We start from the raw sequence: 20211 nt of genomic DNA on the forward strand, positions 1-20211 counted from the left end.
GTCTGTACCCTCTCCAAAGCCACCACATTCTTCTGGTAGAGTGGCAAACAGAATTGAACACAATATTCCAAATGTGGCCTAAGTATCTATAAACCTGCAACATTACCTGCTAATTTTTAAACTCAGTGTCCTGGTCGATGAATGTAAGCATGCCATATGCCTTGTTGACTGTCTTTACTACCTGCATAGTCACTTTCAGTGACCTGTTTACCTGTACACCCAGATCCCTATGCCTCTCAGTACTGTTAAGGGTTCTGCCATTTCCTGCACATTTTCTATCTGGATTAGACCTTCCAAAGTGAATTACCTCACATTTTTATGGATTAAACTCCATCTTCCATCTCTCTGTCTAAGTCACCAATTGATCTATATCTAGCTGTATCCTTTGAAGGTCCTCATCGTGATCCACAACCTTTGTGTCATCGGCAAACTTACTAATTACACCAGTTACATTCTCCTCCAAATTATTTATATACATTACAAATAGCAAATGTCCCAACACTGATCCCTGAGGAACGCCACTAGTCACAGCCCTCCATTCAGAAATACACCCTTCCACTGCTACTCTCTGTCTTCTGTGACCAAGCCAGTTTTTTATCCATCTTGCAAGCTCACCTCTGACATGCGATTTTACCTTCTGCATCAGCCTGCCATCAGGGACCTTGTCAAAGGCCTTACTGAAGTCCATGTAGACAACATCCACTACCCAACCCTCATCGATCATCTTTGTCACTTCCTCAAAAAACTCAACAAAGTTAGTGAAACATGACCTCCCCCTCACAAAGCCATGTTTCCTCTTGCTAATACACCTACTGATTTCCAAGTGGGAGTAAATCATGCCTCGAAGAATCCTCTTCAATAATTTCCCTACCAGTGATGTAAGGCTCACTTGCCTGTAATTAGCTGGGTTATCCTTGCCACCCATCTTAAACAAAGGAACAACATTGGCTATTCTCAAATCCTCTGGGACCTCCCTATAGCCAGTGAGAATACAAAGATTTCCCTCAAGATCCCAGCAATTTCCTCCATTGCCTCTCTCAGTATTCTGGAGTGTATCCCATCAGGCTCTGGGGACTTGTCTACTTTAGTGTTTTTCAAGACTCCCAGTGCTTCCTTTTGATCTCAACATGACCCATACTATCTATGCACCCTCCCCAGACTCATCATCCACTAAGTCCTTCTCTATGGTGAATACTGATGCACTGTACTCATTTAATATCTCACTCATTTCCTCTGGTTCCACACATAAATTCCTTTCCTTTTCCTTGAGTGGGCCAGGATAGTTCAGGACAGTTGGGGCAAGTCAACCGATGCCTCTTTTTGCAGCTGCAGCTGGCCGTAGTGTTCTGAGATTCAACTATCCAGCAGCAAAATCAGTCACTTCAATAGCTGCTGTGAAAGGATAAATTTGTAAATTAAGTGTGGAGTTGGGGTGACTGCTGACTACGGGTTTAGGAGGTCAGCTGCAAATGATGTCAGGGTGTTTGTCGGGTGCTAGGTAAATTGTATGCAAAGATATTAGGTGGGTAATATTCCATTGTGCCAGGTGGGGAGGGTGCCAGGAACAGGGTTACAAGTAAGTGGGTAATTTTCCGGGCTAGTGATAAAATGCTTAGGGTGGGTTGGGGCAGGCAGCTGCAGAAGTGATAGATGGCCATGCTGATTGCTCAGAAGGGGCCATTAGGACTGCCAGCAGTCAAAGAGTGTTGGGAATAGCAGTGGTATGAGGTGTGAACATTTTGAGACTGATGGTGGAAGTGCTTGATGGGACCAATAATGATATGTCAATGCCAGTGGGCCAGAGGGATGTTGAGGCTGATGGGGGTTCAGGCTGGCAGGTGAGAGTGTGTGTCAGGATCAGCAAAGGGGCAGGGAGGGAGTTAGGCCTACAGGTGAGACTGGTGGAGGGGTGGTGTCAGGTCCATGGGGAGCGAAATCAGGTTGGGTTGCAGGGTTTTGGTTTGGATGTTTGTGCACCAGGGATCCAGGATTATGTACAGTGCCAGAGAATGTGTAGTTATGGGGCTGTGTGTTAAATTGGGGATCAGCTTAGCAATTACCTCAGTGTTCGAATAAGATTTCACCACCTAAAGTTTCCTGGGTAATTATTAACTGAAATAGAACTCTCAGAGTTCTCTGTCTTTAATGCATTCTTTCAGAGACTTGTAGACACATGGAAATTGTCCATTGAAATCTTCAATTTCCTGGCCAGTTCCCATGTTGCAGCTGGGATCCTGCAAAGTCCTGACATGCAACTCCAGTCTGTGCTGCTCTGATGACTATCTGAACATTGGAATATCCTGGGCCTTTGATTCTAAGGCCAAGGCAAAGAACTGAAGTCAAAAGGCTTAAAAATTGTTTCATTGAATTTCATGCCAATGGAAGCAATGACAATCAAACTGCCTAATTTTGAACTATAGAATTACACAACTATGTATTCTCAAAACTATGCGTGTGCCTATATCTCATTGGTAACTAAATATAATTTTTTATCATCTGACAAAATAAAAGAGAAAGCAAATATTTTCTGTCTCACTTGATTTTCTCTTTCATTTGCTTCAATTGAATAGACACAGGTCTTCCATAAAGGAAATAATCTGCAAAATGGATGGAATTTTTTTTAAAAAAAGCTTCCTGCAGAAATACTACAGTGCTAGATGCTCATTAATCCTCCCTGTAGGGTGTGTTGTTGATACCCATTAGTGTTACTGTGTCACACTTCATTCTTGATTCATCCTATTTGGGGTCATGTTACCAAATATTTACCACTGATTGCGGTACATTGCTGTTTGCTGTAATTCAAAACACACTTTAATTATGAGCTACACAACATTAACCACATTAATAGGAGGCACAATTTAAACAAATTAATATGTGGCCAAAATTAAAATTAAGACAATTATTGAAATTAGATCTCTTGCAAATAATTCAAGTTCCTTTTATCCTACATTTGCAGAATGCTAATAATGTATGTATAGAAATTGTTGCTATTAAATAGAGAAGAAATTAGTTAACAAATTTAGATAATACCTGTCGGCACGGTATTTTTATATAGCCTTTTATATAAACTAACTCAATCAGCTTAAAACATCTTTTAAAGTAACATGAGGGAATTTATTTGTGCGTACGTTTTTTTCTTTGTTACTGGCAACACAGATTTTCAAGATATAAAGTGTAAAATATTTGGGAAGCATTGGTATATACACGAAGTTATGCTGGAACTGGATTCAATAACCTTCACTGTCTGTTTGCTGATCACAGACACAAATAAACTGGTTATATGAATATTCTCCTGAATTATGAAACTCCTAAATGCTTAAACAATTTAAGGAATTGTGACTTTTAAAAATAGTCATTTTGATTAGCGGGTCTTCATTCAAGGGTTGTGGGTATCGTTGGCTAGGCCAGAATTTACTGACTGGTGAGCCATGTAGTGAGCTGCCTCCTTGAACCATTGCAGACCTTGCGATGTTGGGATCTGCACAGAACTGTTAGGAAGGGAATTGCAGGATTTTGTCTCAGCAACATTAAAGGGACAACGATACAATACCAAGTCACAGTTGTGAGGAGCTTGGTGGCATTTCCACGCATCTGTTGTCTTTGCCTTTCAAAGTTTCAGAGCCTGTGGATTTAGAAAGTGCTGTCAAAGACATTTCAGTACATTACTGCAGTACATCTTGGAGATGGTACATACTGCTGTACCATTGGTACATGAAGGGAATGAATGTTAAAATTGGTGGTTGAGTACCTATCAAATGGCCTCCTATTTCCTTGATGGTAATAAAGCTTCTGAGCATTGTTGAAGGTGCACCTTCCAGTGGAGGCTACTGCAATATACTCCTGGTTTATGCCTGGTAGATAGCGGACAGGCTTTGGGATAAGAGAAGAAGAGTTGCTTACTGCAGAATTCCTAGCCCATGATCTATTTTTGCAGCCACAATATTTGTCTCCCTGGTCCAATTCTGTTTCTATCAATGGTAGTACCCAAGGTGTTGAGAGTGGGAGATTCAGCAATGGTAATACCATTGAATGTCAAAAGACAATGGTCAGACTCTCTCTTGTTGGAGACAGTCACTGCCTGACACTTGTGTGGCTGCATACCACTTCCACCAGGTATGCTCTAATCTTATATCCAATTGTTCATACCTTTCTTAAACTTCATATCTAACATCTTCTTAAAAGGTAACATGATCTCTACTTCATCAACAATTTCAGTACTGCATTTGACTTTTAATCTTAGCGGTAAAACTACTGCTCCTGCTTTCTGTTCTAAATCATTAGTTTGTCTCAACCCTCCTGTCTCATTCCAGACTCAACCATTGAAAACAATCTACATCTATTGATCCTGTCTGATCTTTTAGAGTTTTAGATAGCTTTATGAAGTGATCCAGTAATCCCTCTATCAGTATGAAAACAGCTCTAACAGTACGCTTTCGTGAAATTGCTAATTAACATTCAATAATATGCAATGTTGGGCTATGGGGGCTTACAGTCATTAGGAATTGGCATCAGAGAGTTCCCAAACTCATTTCAGTTTTGACGAGTAAAATTTGAAAGTTCAGCTCTCAAAACTGAGAGACAACAAAGACATCCAAATTGGTGTTTTGTTTTCACTGATTGGTAAGTTAATATGTGTGTAATCAGCAGTCTCAGACTTTTACAATATAATTGTCAGAGTCAACTCATTTTCCTGTTTCCTTTGCAGCTTACTATTTTTAAACAAAGGTTATGCTGTGGTTTCAACTATCTGTAATCATGATACAGACTTGATAAATGATCACATTAGATTCAATTGCATTGGCAACAACAGGGCATGATCAAGCAAAGTATTCCAGTGACATCAGCTTGTTTGTGTCTTACTAGCTGTAGTAGTTATTTGATGGAACTCATCTGTGCAAGTTAATCTAAATCTGCATGTGAAAATGCCATATTAAAAAACATAGAGTATGCTATATTAAAGAATATGGAAGCCCGTCTCTTTTTCATAGACCCGTTCTACATATTCAATTTTTTATACTGACCACAAGTCCTTTCTTTTGAGAAATACACTAAATTATTCTTTGATATTTATATGCTTATACATTTACAACATCAACGAGCCTCAGCAAAAATGAAGATTCTGAGAATGAGGTGAACACCCTCCACTAGCAGGAGTCATACCCAGCAGAAATGAAAATGTTGCAGGTCTTGGAAGCTAATCTTGTTAGCCCCAAGATATTTCTGCATCAGTTCCTCAGGATAGTGTCTAAGTCCCAACCATTTGCAGTTGCTTCATCGATGACCATAATAAGGTCAGCAGTGAGGATGATCACTAATCCTGACAGAGAATAGGATAGAATTATTGAATCATAGAATCCTTACAATGTGGAAAGAGGCCAATCCATCTAACCTGTACATCTTTGGATTATTACTTCAGTACTGTCCATTGTGAATCAGTCCTTATTTATATATAGCAAAACCTGGTCACGGCTTAAGCTGATAAGTGGCAAGTAATATTCAGGTGGCATAGAACAATCAATGCCAACAGGTGGGAGTCTAACCTTCTTCCTGAGTTTCAACATCATTACCACAAAATATCAGCCTGGTCAGGAACACATGTCCCATGGAATAATTTTTTTCAAATTTCCACTTTGACCAACCTTCTAGATGACTGGAGTTTTGCTGGCTGAAAGCTTTCTCATTGATTCCCTTCCTTAGCTTCTAACTTTTAACATCTCAGGGCACTTCGCATGTATAGGTGTACCACTTTAAATACAGTGCAGCATATGATACAAAGTAACATAAAGCTAATGCACAGCAGCATTTTATTTATATAGACAGGATACATTTATGGCAGCAAAGAAACCCACCTTACAGTGAATTTAGGACCTGGGCCGGACTGATTTACTGCTATTCATCATAATAGGAACCATGGTGGCATGGTACACTTAATTGTGGGAATCGCTCCATGTCAATCTCCTGGTGGTGCCAAAACCTCCTCTGATTAAGTTGAAGGGCAGAAGTGACTATCACTCAATTCCAAGCCACTAACTGCAGAATGTCAATTCTGAATGAAAGCCAAAGCTTTTGCCTTTAACCCAGCCTGCCCACTTTCTCTTGCAACCTCCACATGGCAGTCTCCTCATCAACCCTATTCACCTCTGGCAGGGGTCCTTTGCTGGTCCTGGGCTCCACTGGGTCTATTGCCAGCAGCTATACCAATACCTCAGAGGCTTTGATGACAATGAGGAGCATCCTTGATCCCAGATAAGGCCCGTTGCTAAGTGCTTCAGTACATAATTGGCACATAACATGTTGGGACTTCTTGAAATGAGGCCCTATGGGGCTCTCAGGGTGATGGGCAAGACCCCCATTGATTGAATTAAATTCCAAATTCTGACTGTAACTTGGGAACCCCTCTCTCTAAAAGTGGTCAAATTTGGGTCAGCGTAATATATTATGACAATAGAGAAAATCCTGTGATGAATGGCAGCTTTAAAAGTAGTAAGCTATATCTGTAATTACCTGTTGAGCAGTCAGGTCCTGTCCAGTTGTGGTCACAATTACAGGTGTTTGTTTCTGGCGATAGCGTCCCATGGCCTGAGCATTGCTCATGACAAACAGCTGCTGGTACTTCGCATTTAAGCCCTCCCCAGCCAGCAGCACAGTGACATACACTCTGTACACAGACACCATGTCCAGAACATGTCGGATCCAAGCAGTCTTCTAAAGAGTATGAAAATAATAACAGGTTAAAAACCAAGTAAACACCAGGTATAGTGCAAAAGTTAACTGTATTTACAAAGAATTCAAGTCCACACTTTAATGTGAGAGCTTTATTTTGGTTAGCCACACACCACAAAACTCACTGCTTACTAGTTACCATTTTTATTCAACTAATTCATACTCAACTAACCCTCAATTAATATATCCATCACCTCTTGCCTCCTTCATGATATCTCAGTCTTTGCTTCAGACTATATTCGGTGATAACAGATTTTAAACTTCTGAGATAAATCAATCTGAGAGAATGCCAAAAATAGTAAAACATACACAATTGCAGAATATGGATGAACACAGTAGGCCAAGCAGCATCAGAGGAGCAGGAAAGTTGACGTTTCGGGTCGAGACCCAAATCGTCAACTTTCCTGCTCCTCTGATACTGTTTGGCCTGTTGCATTCACCCAACTTCACACCTTGTTATCTCAGATCCTCCAGCATCGGCAGTTTCTACTATCTCAAGAACAGAATATGTTCCTTTTTTAATTTGCGTGTTGAAGTTCCAAGCATTTTATTCCCAGTATGTCCACCAGTTTCTTAGAATATTTAAGAACAAGTTTTCCCCTTGCATTAAAACAAATAAACTTCTTCAGTCATAACTTGTTCTTCTCATTGAGTTGAAATTGGGATTTTCTCAATAAATATATAAATATATGTGAGTAAATTGGTTGCAAATAATTGAGAACAACTTTAATAATAAGAATAATAAGGATCATTTTAGATCAACTTTTGTATATTAATCTGTTTTGTCAGGAAACTCTTTATCTTTTAATATTTAACTTTTTTAAGGCATTTTATTAATTCAATCCAGAATAATTCAATGTGGGTCAGTTTCCAGGACAGTTTTTCTGAAACCAAAATGAAAAGTGTGGAAACTCAATCTTTTGGGCACAACTTGTACTTGAAATAATTATGTTGGTTATGCCAATTTCAGGTGGATTGTGCTCATAAAATGCAGAAGCAACCTCAACAGCGTGTTTTGATGCAATGTATAGTTCTTGTTCTTTCTGGTAACTATTGCAGCCTCAATGATGGAAATGCACCTATTATAATAACAGTAGGAACATAAAACAAAATTCTATAGTACTCTTAAGTCACAATCAACATGGGCCACTTATTCCCAACATAAGCATTTTTATTTATTATAGGAGAGTTGGTATGACTTGAACTCACATAAATTATGAATACTGTACTCTACAGCTAACACAGAGATGAGATTCACATCCCACTGAACTAGCTGAACTTAAACCATTTTCTGTTAATGCTAGTGAATGGTCTATTATACCAAAACATTTTATGTAACCAAGAGTATTTATTAAATAGGAAAGCTGTCATTCATAAATGAAGATTTACAAAATGTTTTTTGAATACAGTTCAAGTGGTCCATTCTTATCATATCAGTTAATGCAGTTGGTTCACTTGCTGAAAAAGGTAACAATTTTCAGATAATTGCAAGAAAATTGCAGAAGATTACAACTTAGTATCTCATCCTTGTGAATAGAGGCTGGAAAGCAACATATTGCTGCCAAGTAGGCTCCTGTTCATCATAGTGGGCTGAAAGACTGAGTGTTTGACTCACAAACATTTGCAAAAGAAGCTTCTGTTTTTGTCTTGGGGACTATGGAACACTCAATCCTTTGGTACATCACTTGAAAAGTGACAGAATGGCAGTTATATTGGACCTGAAGCTGATAGCTTGCAGTTACAGAGTACCGTGGCACTTATTTCACACTGTTGCATTTTCGACAACCACAAATGCACTTTCTGAGTGTTAAAGCCTAAATCAGATTTGTCTATCAATGGCAACCTTGGTTCCTTTGTCAGGAAAAAAAGAACTGACAGCTTGGAATGAGAATTTTCCCCTCATCTGATCTAATGGCATTTATAGTCCAGTTAATTAAGACTTGGCCCACATTGATTAACAACTTGAAGTACATTATTCAAATTAAGGAATAAGACATGTTAAACTGCTTTATGGACAGACTTTCAAACATTCCTATAATTCTTTAAATTTTCAGGTCTGCTGGCTCTACCCTTGAGGTTCTTGTCACTATCTTCCTATTTACAAAATTCCCTCGAGTGCCAGATACCCTAAGCTAACTAAAAGAAATGGTATTGAAGATAAGACTTGTTGAAAACCTTAATGAAAAGGTCAATGACTTCTAACGAACATAACATTACATCACTGCTGTGCTTCTTAACATTCATAGCATAAAATAGATTTAACAGAACACAAAATATTCGAGCTGGGCCAACCTTGCTCACAGCTTTCACCTCGATAGCCAGGAACACAAATGCAAACTCCTGCAACACAGGCCCCATGACCCTGGCAGGTTGGATCAATACATTGATCTCCTGGTACATCACACTCTGGCCCTTTCCAGTCACTGTGGCATAAGCAGTGGCCTTTTTCATATTGACCATTTGCACTGCAAAGGACAGGGCAGGAGTCTGAAAATGGATAGAAACAACGTATTAGTATCAACACAGGTCTTCAAAGTCCGGTCTTGCACATTACATATTGCCTGCATTATGCAGACAGTTTTTCCAAAATAAATAGTACTATAAACAATGCTGAGTGTTTCATTTTATTCATGATAATGCTAATAGTTCTTTAGCATTTGATCTCTGTAATGATTCAATAAGAATGATACAAGAATGCACAGCAACACACCAGAGTGTTGTCACAGGCCGTTTACCTGGCAGTGCTGAAGAAAGTCAAAGAGTGGAACATATCTTCTCATTTTTCAATGCTAATTTTCAAGTGCATTTAGTTAAAATCAATTCTTTATCGGTTTGCAGTTTTGGTACAGTCAGCCACATGCCAAAAATCTCACTAAGGTAACTGTAACAAAAAGCTTAGACTCTGGCTTTTGGAGGCCAAATAGTAAAACTCTGAATAAGTTCAAGTAACTGAACAAAGAAGGTGGGATCAAACTTAGAAATAACACAGTGTAGAGTTGGAGGAACACAGCAGGCCAGGAAGTATCATAGAAGCAGGCAAGTTGACGTTTTAGTTCAGGACCCTTCTACATTTTGTGAAGAAGCATCCCAACCTGAAACATCACTTTCTTGTTCGTCTGATGCTGCCTGGCCTGCTGTGTTCCTCCGGCTCCACACTGTGTTATCTCTGACTCCGGCATCTGCAGTTCTTAGTATCTCTGGGATCAAACTTAGGACTGGTCTTAACTGCTGAGACCTCAGAGAGTCTGTTGCTGAATATGCTGAAAATGAATGAGGGAAAGTGAATACATCCCCTAATCCTAAAATGGAAGATATTTTAGAAGGATCACTATAACGCCACCAATTTGCTCAACGTTAACCACAACATTAAGCATGTAATTCGAATATGTTCACTTAAATTGAACATGTTCATTTTGAGGCACATCAACAGTTCTCTCTTTGGGGTCTGAAGTCAATTATTTGGAAATTAAACTGGGTTCCATGCCAACAACTTGCTCACATCAGTGAGAAAAGGACAACAGACAATTAAGAACATTCTTCAGAGGGAGGTACTTTGGTGTCCCCCTCAGGATAAATAATGAGTCAAAATCTAAATTCAAATGATTTCAATTGAACAGGTGAATTTCACTGAATCAGTGAAATCGGCCAATATTTTACATTGTGTTCAGGTTGAATTTTCTATTTTTGAAACAAAATAAATGCTACATATGGAGACAGAGGTCAGATTTTCCTTCCCTCAGCTGCCTAGATTTGAGCCTAGAACGGGTAAAACGAGACCTGAAAGGCCGAAATATTAATCTTACTCCTTCATTCCTGATTAATGTCATCTTTCCAGTGTTAGGAAGCATTGGGATGTTCAGGGGATTTGGTGGGAAGAGTGGGGCGGAGTTGGTTGTGGGTTGATCTGATAAAGACATAGGGGAAATTTGACTTTCATACACCACATTAGTTTCATCATGATAGGAAGGTTTTGGAAGGCTACGGGATCCTTTGTGAAAGGATAATGGGAACTATTTGCCTCTAAGGAGTTGAGGACCTTTTGACAGGTAGATTTAAGAGAACTTGCCAATGCCCCCAAGCTACAACCAGGTCCGCTTACATTCCTGCTGCCCCAAAGCATCATTCGCACCCTCTTCATTTAGCCCATGGATCCTCCACACTCAATCTCCCACAAAATAAGTGAGCAGGTTGAGCCCTTTGAAAAAGAATGTTGTTCTTATAACCTCTTAAATGTTCAATCAACGACACCCACTTTATGGTTACAAGGGCCTGTACGCTGCTCACGGAATTTATGAATAAAGCTTTAATCCAATTTTTATCTCCTAATATGATTCAACTAAATAGCTTGGCATTTGAAAAACTGCATCAAAGAAATAAAAAAAATTACAATGTCACATAAGTGTCAATCAAGAATAAAGTATTCATTTTCAATCTGTGTCAAGGTTACCTATCGATCTGAATCTATTAGTCAGTCCTGGAGTTCTGCCATGTGCTCATAATGAGGCCATTTTGCAAATGGATCAACAGAAGTTGTTCGGCCGATGGCCCGATATCTGTTTGCCCACATGGCCTCAGTATGAATACTTAGGTGAGTTCTAAGAACGAGTAAAGGACTCAGATGAGTAGAAGGCCTGTTACACAGCATGATTGGAAGCATTTTCATTGTTCAACTGACAACATTAGAAGTTGTAACAAGTATATCCTTGTTTGACATTTTTATTTGAATTTGTTTTAGTTAAGATTAGTAACAGCATAGGTAGCAAAAAAGGACATGGGGATAATGGAATGAATATAGAAGGGATATGATTGACATGAAGGGTCATGGAGGGTGCAGAGGGGATATGAAGAAATCTGGAGAAATAGTGGGTGAGGAATGGTGATTGGGTGAGGGTTAGGAATGCTCACTAAACACGTGCATGATGGAGAAAATGTCTGAATGATAAAAGGTGAGCTTTATGTGACAGAATACTTCAATACAGTCATATCTGGCTGACTACTTGCCACAGCTGGCTTTACCTCGTGCACAGTCAGGGCCAAGAAATCCTGGAAAACAGTGACAGTGGCCAGCGATACATTCTCCATTCCCATTGCAATTGGAAGAGCATTCATCCATGGATTCTACAAGTAATGACAACATTGAATAAAAAATTTTCAAATAACTTTGCAAATGAATCCAGATTCTTATTCTCTTGGAAACAAGATTTAATAATGACAAATAGATTTGAGTAACATTTATTATGATACATCTGTGTGAGAACAATGTCCCATCAGATTGCATTTAAACTGGGACTGATCAAGTTAATCCATCAGAAGGATTCATTTTCTAGGTGTCCCTGCATAGAATGGATGATATGTCAAAACTTCTTCTGCACACATGCCACACCAGATAAAAACAGTCAGGTAGCCCATCCCAAATGATCTAATGATACTTCCAACTTCTTATTTCCCCTTTCCATTTCTCTACTTCTTCACAGCTATCAGAATAAAGGTCTGTAACTAACTTGCTAGAGACTGGTGAGGGTACAATTTCAGGTAAGAGATAAAAAAGGTTACAATATATACATAAAAAGAGAGGTATAGTGTTGTTTGTTACTGAATAAGAGATTAAGCCATCTCAAAATTATTACATTTTTCAGCAGCAGACAATTGACACAATTTAGATGCAGTTTGATCAAAATATTGATCCAAAATTGGAAATAAGCAGTCAAGTAAGTAGATGGCAGAGGAGAGGAGTCAGTCAACTCCTCATATTATTGTTACAGACTTTCAGCGGCAATACTCTTCCTAAAAACGAGGTACAAGATCTAAGTATTGTAGGGGATCTGAGGAAAAAGTTTTTCACCCAGATGGTCTGGAATGCACTGCCTAAGAAGATACTTGGATGAGCACTTGAAGTACTATAGCATTCAAGCCTATGGGCCTGGAGCAAGAAAATGGGATTATATACAGTAGGTTATTTTTTGTCAGTGCAGAATCGATGGGCTGAGGACCTCTTCTATACTGTTTGACTCTATGATAAGTTGGTCGAAGAGACTCACTGATGGACAGAACATTTGCTGGCTGTAGAAAGAGCTTTAAACTAAGTAACAGGAGGAGGGGAAGGTTTCAGTTGCACGGATAGTTAGAAAGTCAAAGGTAAAGGAGCAAGTAGAATACTAGTAGTGATGGATTTAATTATTGCCATCAAATAAAAGGAAGGGGTAAATATGTGTGAACGTCATATTGTACCAAGGAACAGTCAAGGGAAACTCAACAATAGAACAAAAGTAAGCACTCTGAATCTTAATGAAGGAAACATTCAGAATAAAGTCAATGAACTGAGATCTCAAATCAAGGGAAATCAAGGTCACAAATACTTTAAATGAGTAAAAGAGGAGAAGGACTCAGGGAGATTATTAAAGCTTCCAGAACAAACAATAGGATAGAGGACTCAGGGAGATTATTAAAGCTTCCAGAACAAGCAAGAGGATAGAGACCATGGAAAGGCTCAGGAATCTAACATTGAGCATAGCAGATAAATGGACAACTATGAGAAGGTGGGGGCAGCGCTCAACACAGGACTGGGGGTGTTGTTCTTAAATGCACTCAGTACACGAAACAAGGTAAATGAGCTCGGAGTGCAGCTTAAATTGACAGGTGAGATGTTGTGGGCATCACAACTGCAAGTGGAGCAGGGGCAACATAAGAGCAAAAGAAAAAGCATACAATGTGATGGAGATTAGTGCAAAGCCAGAGGATTGGGAAATTTAAATTTAAAAACCAGCAGAGAACAACTAAAAAAAGCAATAAAGTGGAAGAATATGAAATCCGAGTGTAAACTTACTAGTAATATAAAATATGATTGCTGGAGATATTTTTAGATTTATGAATGGTAAACAAGACACAAGAGTGGACCATGAAATGCTGGAAAATGAGGCCGGAGAAGTAGTAATGGGGAGCAAAAATTTTTGGAGGAACTGAATAAGTATCTTTCATCAGCCTTCATGGTCAAGGGCATTAGGAGTGTACCTGAACTTCAAGATAGTCAGGGGGCAGAGGTGATAGTCATGGCCATTAGTAAGGACAAGGTGCTGGTAAAGTTGAAAGGTCTGAAAGTGGATAAATATTCCTGGACCAGATGGACTACACCCTGGAATTCTGAAGGAGATAGCTGAGGAGATTGTGGAAATATTGGTGGTGATCTTTCAGGAATCATTGGAGTCAGAAAGATCTCAAAGGGCGGGAAAATGCGAACATAACACCCCAGTTTAAGAAGGAAGAGAGGCAGAAGATGGGAAACTATCTCAGGCAACCAGCTTGCAACTGATGTCCATTTCAAGCCCACCGACTCCCACAGCTACCTAGAATACACCTCCTCCCACCCACCCTCCTGCAAAAATTCCATCCCCTATTCCCAATTCCTCCGCCTCCGCCCCCACGATGAGGCATTCCACTCCCGCACATCCCAGATGTCCAAGCTCTTCAAGGACCGCAACTTTCCCCCCACAGTGGCCGAGAATGCCCTTGACCACGTCTCCCGCATTTCCCGCAACACATCCCTCACACCCTGCCCCCGCCACAACCACCCAAAGAGGATCCCCCTCGTTCTCACACACCACCCCACCAACCTCCGGATACAATGCATCATCCTCCGACACTTCCGCCATCTACAATCCGACCCCACCACCCAAGACATTTTTCCATCCCCACCCTTGTCTGCTTTCCGGAGTGACCACTCTCTCCGTGACTCCCTTGTTCACTCCACACTGCCCTCCAACCCCACCACACCCGGCACCTTCCCCTGCAACCGCAGGAAATGCTACACTTGCCCCCACACCTCCTCCCTCACCTCTATCCCAGGCCCCAAGATGACTTTCCACATTAAGCAGAGGTTCACCTGCACATCTGCCAATGTGGTATACTGCATCCACTGTACCCGGTGTGGCTTCCTCTACACTGGGGAAACCAAGCGGAGGCTTGGGGACCGCTTTGCAGAACACCTCCGCTCGGTTCTCAATAAACAACTGCACCTCCCAGTCGCAAACCATTTCCACTCCCCCTCCCATTCTTTAGATGACATGTCCATCACGGGCCTCCTGCAGTGCCACAATGATGCCACCCGAAGGTTGCAGGAACAGCAACTCATATTCCGCTTGGGAACCCTGCAGCCCGATGGTATCAATGTGGACTTCACCAGCTTCAAAATCTCCCCTTCCCCCACTGCATCCCAAAACCAGCCCAGTTCGTCCCCCCCCCCACTGCACCACACAACCAGCCCAGCTCTTCCCATCCACCCACTGCATCCCAAAACCAGTCCAACCTGTCTCTGCCTCCCTAACCTGTTCTTCCTCTCACCCATCCCTTTCTCCCACCCCAAGCCGCACCTCCATCTCCTACCTACTAACCTCATCCCACCTCCTTGACCTGTCCGTCTTCCCTGGGCTGACATATCCCCTCCCTACCTCCCCACCTATACTCTCCTCTCCACCTTTCTTCTTTTCTCTCCATCTTCGGTCCGCCTCCCCTTCTCTCCCTATTTATTCCAGAGCCCTCACCCCATCCCCCTCTCTGATGAAGGGTCTAGGCCCGAAACGTCAGCTTTTGTGCTCCTGAGATGCTGCTGGGCCTGCTGTGTTCATCCAGCCTCACATTTCATTATCTTGGATTCTCCAGCATCTGCAGTTCCCATTATCACTCATGGGAAACTATAGGCCAGTTAGCCTGACCTCAGTCATTGGTAAGATTTTAAGAGTCAATTTTTCAGGATACGGTTACAGAGTACTTGGAAGTGTATGGTAAAAGAAGGCTGAGTCAGAACTCAGGGCGAGGCCATGCATTATAAATCTATTAAAATTCATTGAGGTGCGAACAAGAAAGTAGACACAGGAGAACCAGTGGATGTGATCTTTTTCGATTTCCAGAAGCCTTTGGATAGAGGAGTGACAGATAAGTAGAAGGCAGAGAAAAGAGATAAAGGAGTGTTTTTCAGGATGAGAGTGGAGTTCCGCAGGGATCAGTGTTGGAGCCACAACTATTCAGATTATGCATTAACAATCTAGATGAAGAAACTGCGGGGGATTATTGTCAGGTTTTCAGATGACACAAAAAGTGGCATGGGACAAGTAATGTTGAGAAAGGTAGGAGGCTGCAGAAGGATTTAGACAGGATTGGAAATGGACAAAGTGAAATACAATATGGGAAACTGTGAGATATGAACTTTGGTATGAAGAATAGAGGTATAGCCCATTTTCTAAATTGGGGGAGTCTTTGGAAATCTGAAGCACAAAGGGCCTTAAGAATCCTAGTTCAGGCTTCTCTTAGGGATACAGGTTCAGTGGGTCATGCAAGGAGGGAGTAAAAGGCAAGTGAATGAGAAGGTGCCAGAAGGCAGTGGAAGACAACTTCAATATGGAAAATCAAACTGGCTGTACACATTTTACTACTGTCCTGCAGTGAGAATCATCACGATGTACTGCATCCAGGACAAAGGTAGTCGACGTTACTTTTGAGAAGAGACCATGAGACATAAGAATCGGATGAAGCCACCTAGCCCACTGAGTCTTTCAACAAGACCATGGCTGTTCTAATAATCTTCAACTCCACTTCCACAGGATTCAGGCATGATTTCCCCTTCATGAAACCATGTTGACTCTGTTTGATCATATTATGTATTTCTAAATGTTCTCCTAATTACATTCTTTATAACAAACTCTTAAGATTTTCCCAATAGCAGACTTTAAGATAAAAGGCCTACATTTGCTGGATTTTTGTTTTTTTTTAAATAAAAGTGTTACGTTGGCAGTTTTTCAATCCATCCTCTGTGACTGTTTCAGAATCTGAGCTTTCCCAGAAGATTACTACCAGCGCATTCACCATCTCTGGAGCTGCTTCCTTTAATATGGATCACTGGAAGTTAAAGTCTGGGACCTGATGTCAAAGCTAATTGAAACTGAGGCCAAAACTGGTGTAAGATGAGGAACTCAAAAACACTGACAGCTACAGACTTATCGAGCAAAATGAGAGCCACCTTGCATTGAATCTCGAATCTCTTAAGCATGAGGGCAACAAAGCATTAATGATAGACAAACAGGAGGTTGGAAGAGGTACTAATGGCTCTATATAGAACAATCAAGGTATGAGAATGGATCAAATTGGACAGTGCACACTCAAAACCTCATTCACTGTCAACTTTTTATTTACTGTTAGAACTGTGTACTCTGTGAAATTTGAGCAAGAACATGCAATACTGTGCTTTTCACAGAGTAACAACTCAAACTGTTTAAGTATGTACAACAATAGCTTATATTTATATAGTGTTCTTCGCATAGAAAAATATCCAAAGGTGCACAATCAGATAAGAAATCTACACTGAGTCAAGGAAGTGGATATTGAGAGGGGTAACTGAAAGATTGCTTGCAGGGATAAGTTTTGAAGAGAGTTTCAATGGATGAGACAGAGGTGGAGAAACTTACTGGCTGAGTTTCAATGCTTAGCATTATAATGACAGAAAGGAGTAGAGATGCACAAGAAAATAGAGCTGGATGAACATGCCATCTGATATTCACTTGTTCATGATGGAATTGGAAATAATTTGATTAAAATCCTCCATCTGGTGATATAGGTCAGGATTGGACCATACTACTTTGAAGTCACTAACTCATTTTCGTCACTGGAATAGCATTGCATGTTAAGCGAATGCTACCAGTTCTTATTTAATATTGCTAATGCCAGTGAATTAGCAAAACAATACAAGCTGAGAAATTACAGTTTTTCTTTGAAACATCTTTGCGCAACTTCAGGAACTGCAGGTAATTTGAAGCAGAACCAGTTAATCTGTATATCCTCAAAAGTTAGATTTTCACAATTTCCTCCAAAAAGAATAATGCTTTCTGCCACCACAGTTTTGTGCAATTTATAATATTTGGAAAATTTTTTGCGGAAAGATTTCTCAAAGCTCTTCAAAGTATAAATGACTAAATGTTCTACTTCCCAATTAATATGTGTTCCTATAGGTGATCTGCTTGCACTTCTCAATGCCTATTATGGCAAAATTGCATGCACATTATTCACAACAATGAGATACGTTGCCTGAAGTGACGATGTCATAACTGATTTCAGTGTATGACCAGAATGATTAGATTGTGAAGATACATTTCTATCGTGGAGTGTTATAAGATTCATAAAATCAAATATTTTGTTGAATACTCATCTACCACTAGTCAATAAACAGCATAAACTTCACACTCAAACTCAAATTAAGTCAAATTTGTATTTTAAATAATTTGTTGGTCTATTTGGATTGAGTACTGGCAATTCTGTGCTCTTAACAATTCCTTCAGAATAATTAAATTTACGTCAAGTTTTAAAACAAACAAAACGTTTTGTTTATGTTTGTTTAAATAGAACAATCATGTAGCATTCCAATCAGGAAGGAGTTTGAAAGCCACTGTAAGAAGATTATTAAAATCATTAACTGGGAGCTAGATTGCATAAAAAATAAGCAAGTCATGGTTTCTCAGGAGAAGTATTTAATGAAAATCAGTTATAGCATTTTATTAGCAGTTTTAACTGAGACAAAGCTGAAAATCAGAGAACTGTTACAGAGCATCAGTGAAGAAAGTTACTCGGTCCATTGAGCATGGAATTGAGTTTGTAACACTCATACTCATTATAATCAAAGAATTGGAGCAAAAACAGAAGTCGCTGGAAAAGCTCAGCAGGCTGGCAGGCATCTGTACAGAAAAATCAGAGTTAACATTTTGGGTCCAGTGACGCTTCCTCGGAACTGTTCAGAAGAGTTCTGAGGAGGGGTCACTGGACCTGAAACATTTACTCTGATTTTTGTTCACAGTTGCTGCTTGACCCGCTGAGCTTTGCCAGCAACTTCTGTTTTTGTTCCTGATTTACAGCATCGGCAGTTCTTTGGGTTTTATGATCATAGAATAGTTTGTCTAGCTTACCGACATTATAAATATCAAAATATTGTTTCAATTGACTGAAATTCAGGAGGCATTGGGACTATTTCTGGGAAAGGCTGGGCCTGTGCAAGCTTGATGGGTTCCACTGGCCAAAGCTGCAACAAATATCCTTGTGGGGGTTTTTGCTAGTTCCATTGCTGAGGTTTTAAACTAGACTGGCAGGGGAATGGGAACCAAAGTGTAGGTTTTGATGAGTTAGATTCATATTGGGAAACAGGAATTAAAACATTTGTTAGTGATGCAATTTGCAACTCAGAAAGCCAAAGAAATGAGGATTAAAAACTCTCCCAGCAAAAGCAATTGATAGAATTGAGCTGCTTATAGGTCAGTACAAGGAGTCTTACAAACAAAGGCAGACGAACTCAGGGCACAGATAGACACATGGCAGCATGATGTCATTGCTATTGCAGAAAGCTGACTGAAGGTGTGGCAAGGTAGGCTGTTCAATATCTCTGGGTAAGGAGTTTCAGGCAGGACAGGATGAGTGACAAAAAGGAGGGGCATAGCAATATTGGTTAAAAAAAAATCAATTAGAGTCATGAAAAGGGATGACATATTAAATGGGTTAACAAATTAAGCTTTACTAGTTGAGCTTAGGAATAAAAAAAAAGGGACAGTCACACTACGAGGAGTATACTACAGACCCCCAAATACTGAAAAGGGTGTCAGAAGAATATATGTACTGACAAATTTCTGCCTGTAGGAATAAGAGGACAATAATAGGAGACTCATCCCGATATCAACTGGCATTCAAACAATATAATGGGCAGTGAGAGTGAAATATTTATATACTGTACCCAGGAGCAATATTTTTAAACAATAGGTTACAGACTCAATGAGAAGAGATATAGTTCTGGTTTAGATTTGGGAAATAAAGGCAGGCAAGTGAGCGAAGTTATAATGGATAATATATTGGTAATAGTGACCACAATTCAGCTAGATTTATAATTGTTATTATTATTATCATTATTATTGTTACTATTATTGTTGAAAAGGACAGAGATAAATCAGAAGCACAAGTTTTTAACTGAGTGAAGGATAATTTTACAAAGCTGAGAAGTGGTTTTCTGAGATGGACTGGACATGACTGCTAAAGGATAAATCATTGGTAAAACAGTGGGATGCAGTGAAAAGTGAAATCCTTGGGGCACAAAGCAGACATGAACCCTCCAAAAATATGAACAGTACTGCCAAATCTAAACTCCTATGGTTGTCTCGAAAAATACAGCGGAAATTAAATAGAACGAAAATGCTTTTGATAGTCATTAGATTTCAACACTCTAGATAGCCTAGAGGAGTATAGAAAGTACAGGAATCAAATTAAAAAGGAAATAAGGAAATGGAAGTGAGGGCATGAAAAATATATTAGTAAGCAAGGTAAAGCAAAACCCAAAGATGTTTTACCAGCATATAACGAGCAGAAGGATAGTTAAGGAGAAAGTCACACCTCTCCAAGATGAAAAAGGGAGCTTGTATGAAGATGCAGAGGATATGGGAAGAATTCTACATGAATGTTCCATCTCCATATTCA

The 20211-nt window shown here is 40.0% G+C and overlaps 1 protein-coding gene across 13 annotated transcripts in view; it reads right to left on the reverse strand.

The window, feature by feature from the left end:
* The window catches only part of tenm1 (teneurin transmembrane protein 1), a 2164854-nt gene that overhangs the window by 164599 nt on the left and 1980044 nt on the right, over nucleotides 1-20211 (reverse strand). For all 13 annotated transcript variants that reach the window (XM_048544387.1, XM_059651404.1, XM_059651405.1 and 10 more), the window contains 3 exons: nucleotides 11740-11841; nucleotides 9016-9210; nucleotides 6505-6705 (listed from right to left, as the gene is read on the reverse strand). In XM_048544387.1, the coding sequence (XP_048400344.1) occupies nucleotides 6505-6705; nucleotides 9016-9210; nucleotides 11740-11841 (498 nt within the window). The remainder of the gene's footprint in view (nucleotides 1-6504; nucleotides 6706-9015; nucleotides 9211-11739; nucleotides 11842-20211) is intronic.

This window comes from Stegostoma tigrinum, chromosome 15 (assembly GCF_030684315.1).
Source record: "Stegostoma tigrinum isolate sSteTig4 chromosome 15, sSteTig4.hap1, whole genome shotgun sequence".
In the NCBI taxonomy this organism is placed as follows: domain Eukaryota; kingdom Metazoa; phylum Chordata; class Chondrichthyes; order Orectolobiformes; family Stegostomatidae; genus Stegostoma; species Stegostoma tigrinum.